General features: G+C 38.5%; 1 protein-coding gene across 1 annotated transcript in view; it reads left to right on the forward strand.

Annotated features, from left to right (window-relative positions):
• Positions 1-1,741, forward strand: part of LOC104801945 — a 2,482-nt gene extending 741 nt beyond the window's left edge. Inside the window, exons 3-7 of the mRNA XM_010525333.2 lie at positions 96-359; positions 459-623; positions 716-769; positions 860-1,006; positions 1,207-1,741. Coding sequence (XP_010523635.1) covers positions 96-359; positions 459-623; positions 716-769; positions 860-1,006; positions 1,207-1,584 — 1,008 coding nt within the window. The 3' untranslated portion in view covers positions 1,585-1,741. The remainder of the gene's footprint in view (positions 1-95; positions 360-458; positions 624-715; positions 770-859; positions 1,007-1,206) is intronic.
• The last annotated feature ends 2,922 nt before the right edge of the window (positions 1,742-4,663 follow it).

Here is a 4,663-nt window from a genome sequence, read left to right on the forward strand (position 1 = left end):
TCTCTCTCTCTCTCTCTCTCTCTCTCTCTCTCTCTCTCTCTCTCTCTCTCTCTCTCTGATCGTGTTCATGTTCCGACATTGACTATTGCAAGTAGATGAAGCCGAGTTTCCACCCAGAAGAAGTTTTTGCAGAGAGCAAGGTCTCGTCGAATACCACAAAACAGTCCAAGGATGTTCTATCTCAGCTTTGGCATATGAACGGAAAATGCCGGGAAAACACCGTTCCAATAAGAAGAACAAGAAGAGAAGATCTCACTCGGGCGAATTCGATTGAGAATTACGGGAAAAAGAACAAAAAAAGCATCCCTCAACCCAAGTCCTATGATCCTGCAAGTGTCCTCACACATAATAACCATCAGGTATATATGCATATACATCTGAAATGTGCTCTATCGCAGTCTTTTTCATCTCTCATATGTTATACCGCCATTGACATGTTCTGCTTTCTGCTGTTTTAGCATGCCATAGTCTACGTGGAGAAGGGGAAATTTTACGGCGCCAAAGCCAAGATGAATGTCTGGAAGCCCGTTGTCCAAATGCATAACGAGTTCAGCTTGGGACAGATTTGGGTATTGGGTGGTAGTTTCGACGCTGATCTCAACAGCATCGAAGCTGGTTGGCAGGTCTTGTTCTTTACCCTTATTTGTTTGTCATAATTCTCTCTAATCTCTCTAAACTCGTGTTCTTTGTTTTGTCTCTGTGTTGCTGTTCGCAGGTCAGCCCGCAGTTGTACGGCGACAGTAACACGAGGCTCTTCACTTATTGGACTGCAAGTTTATACGAATTTGATTTGATTTTTCAGGCTCTTTCCTGATGATGTATGAACTTTTTAGACCATTCTTTTTGTCCTTTAACGCAGAGCGATGCATACCAAAGAACAGGATGCTACAATCTTCTATGCTCGGGTTTTGTTCAGACCAACAAAGATATCGCCTTGGGCGGATCTATCTCTCCCATTTCGAGCTACGACGGCTCCCAATACGATATCACCATACTTATCTGGAAGGTAATAACAGTTTCATCTCCGGTCATTCAAACCAATGCTTAACCAAAACTATTGGGAATCATTGATAGTTAGAGTTATCTATTATGAAATTATATTCCTAATATGATTAGTCTTGGTTTTCTGATAGGGTTAGTATTTTGCTTCCATTCAATGTCTTACGTTATATATATGTTATTTCGTTGAATGAAACCCTTCTTCAGGACCCGAAAGAAGGGAACTGGTGGCTGAAAATGGGCAAGAAATACGTCATAGGGTACTGGCCGGCCTCGCTGTTCACTCACCTATCGGACAGTGCGTCGATGATACAATGGGGAGGCGAGGTCGTGAATTCGCGGGAAGACGGGCGACACACGACGACTCAGATGGGGAGTGGGCACTTTGCCGAGGAAGGTTGGAAAAAGGCAAGCTACTTCAGTCATGTCCAGACAGTTGATGGATCCAACACTCTTAGAGATCCAGTTGGACTTCAAGTCTTCGCTGATCAAGAAAGATGTTACAATGTCAAGAGTGGAAGTGGCGGTCCTTGGAGAAGTTACTTCTTCTACGGTGGTCCTGGTCGAAACCCTAATTGCCCTTGAATGCGTGTATGTATGCATGCATGCATGCATGTCTCGTGTACACACACACACATACATATATATACACACCACAGTTTAAATTTATATCGATTCGGAGTGTGTAGTTTATATACAAGATAATAAAATCTTCGGAATTTATGTTTGTGTTTTTTTTTTATCTTCGTGCGAAATTGATCACGGGAGAAGGGTAATTTCGGCACTGTATCAATAGATCACATCATCACATGATTATGATAATGGCAAATATTTCGGAAACAAAATGGTGCATATCTTTATGCTTCCTCTCAATACAGAGAACATGAAAATGGATTTTTGACTTTGATTGCAACATTAATTTATAATTGAATTAAAGATCAATCTTTTATTTCCGGCATTGAGCGATAAATAATAATCAAATAACATAGAAAACGCCCTTAAATTAATAATAATTAATTTAATTTAATTTGTTGTATCTGATATGTCATGAACGGTGTGGCTTATCGGATGAATGAGGCCTATTACCCGGTGGCTACGTTTTTTGAGATCTCAATGTCGGGCATGAAGCATAACCACTGGTTGATGATAAATCCAGCATCGATCTTAAGTTATCATAAAACGGTTCGGAGATACAATCGTAATATGTATTATGTAACGAATATAAATATTTAAATAGAAAAACAAAATTAAATTCAAGTAATACATAATAATATTATAATAGTTTTCCGAATATTCAATGTATCTTTATATTGAGTAACCTGATCTAGAATCCAAATTTATAGACATTGATATCCTATTTGAGTATTCATAATTAACCTTTAATATCCAATAAAATTGCACACTATATTACGGCGTTAACGGAGATTATAATTAATTTATTTCAAGAAACAAATCAGCAATCCCTATATATATAAATAATATGTCCGTTGGATTTGCAGAAATAGAAAGAAATATATTAAAAATAGAAACCATAATCCAAATTCAAGAGACAGCACCAATCACAAAGATTCCCAAAAAAAATTCTATTTAATAAACCAATTCTATGCATATCAATCCCAAGCATTGGGAACATATCACCAATCACAAAGCGTTTGATATTGTCTTTTTGAATGGCTTCTCATGTCTTCATGTTTCATCAGACTGTCAGTTCGATGCTGTTTCTTGTAATCACGGCGTTGGTAATCACAACCTCCTCCGGAAGGAGAGAGCTTTCAGAACTACAAGAAGTTGAGATTCAAAGACACTTGAAACGAATCAATAAGCCCGCTGTCAAATCCATCAAGGTATATGTATATAAGTACATATATAAATTATAAAATTTCTTAATTCTTATATATAGATTTCGTGACGGGATTCGTTCATGTTTTGATTATGTTATGTTAGTGTATCACTTTTCATGTTGGTGTTTGAACAGAGTTTAGATGGAGATATATTTGATTGTGTTAATATCACCAACCAACTCGCGTTTGATCATCCTTTACTAAAGAACCACACTATTCAGGTATTTATTTTTATAAGTTGTTTTGCTTTTCTCCTTTTGAATCTTTTTTTTGTTGATACTTTCTCTATATATAGTATTGATTTGCTATTTATTTTACATTATTTCTTTTGTGTCGTTCGGATGGGAAAAATGCCAAATAGATGAGACCGAGTTTTATCCCAAAAGATCTTTTTAGAAACGATAAAAAACAATCGGGGTTCATTAGTACTCAGTTATGGCAAATGAGTGGAAAATGTCCTGAAAACACCGTTCCAATAAGGAGAACAACAAGGGAAGATCTCTTACGATGGGGTTCCATCGAAAGTTACGGGAAAAAGGATCCAAATAGCATCCGTAACTATGGATCTCACCCAGTTGCAAATATCCAACTCACTAAACATGAGGTATATATATTTTTGTTAGCAATCTCACAAGCATTCAATCCCCAAGTATATTATTGTCACTGACCCTTTTTTGCATCAGTATGCCACAATTCGAGGGAAGGTAGGAGGAATATATAACGGAATAGAAGCCGCAATCAGCGTGTGGAAACCATATGTTCAAGAATGGGATGAGTTTAGTTTGGCCCAGATGTGGATTTTGGGCGGAGTTCATACTCCGGATCTTAATTCCCTCGAAGCTGGTTGGCAGGTTTTTGTCCGTTGGCCTTGTTTCATTCATGTCTCCGATCATTTATGATTCCGACTTTGACTCAAGCCATGATTCAAAAACATTTGTTCATAGGTGTATCCAAGATTGTACGGTGACGATAACCCCCGCCTCTTTATTTTATGGACCGTAAGTTTGCTTGAGCATGGTCTAATATTTTCTCGTATTTTCCCATATCGACATACGACATAGCTAAAAAGCCATTCTCGTGTATGATGATGAAATGGGAAACTCAACAAAAAAACAGCCTGATGGTTACAAAACAGGCTGCTATAACCACGCCTGTTCCGGCTTTGTCCAAACCAACCAAGCGATTGGTATTGGTGGTGCCTTTGACCAAGTTTCAACTTACAACGGCAATCAATTTAAAGTCACACTACTTATAATGAAGGTAAAAAGAGAGAAATCTTGATTCTTTGGCCTAAATCACGTTAAAAAAAAACTTCATATATAACTATATAGAGAAGTAATGGTTTTGCAGGATCCCCAGAGTGGAGATTGGTGGCTCATAGTGAATGATGTGAGTGTCGGGTATTGGCCGAAATCAATCTTGTCGCATCTAAAGGGCTCTGCATCGGCCGTCGAATGGGGAGGCGAGATCTTGAACTTTAAAGTAGGCGGCCGACACACAAACACCGACATGGGAAGTGGCCACTTCGCGAAGGAAGGGTTCAAGAAGTCGTGCAGCATGCACCACATTTCCATAGTCGACGAGCACCACGTCAAGAGGGAAGCCGAGATCGGTCAAATCATCGTGGATAATGCAAAATGTTACAATTTAGCTCATGGGAGTAATGATCCTAACTGGAGAACTTACATCTACTTCGGCGGACCTGGTCAAAACCCTGGTTGTCCGTGAACGAATGTGCACCCATTTTCTGAAAGATGTTGATGGAATAAATGTTTGCTTTTAATAAGAGTAAGCGAAAACAAGCTTATAACATAATTGTTTTT

The sequence above is a fragment of the Tarenaya hassleriana genome, unplaced genomic scaffold, assembly GCF_000463585.1.
Source record: "Tarenaya hassleriana unplaced genomic scaffold, ASM46358v1 Cleome10, whole genome shotgun sequence".
Classification (NCBI taxonomy): Eukaryota; Viridiplantae; Streptophyta; class Magnoliopsida; order Brassicales; family Cleomaceae; genus Tarenaya; species Tarenaya hassleriana.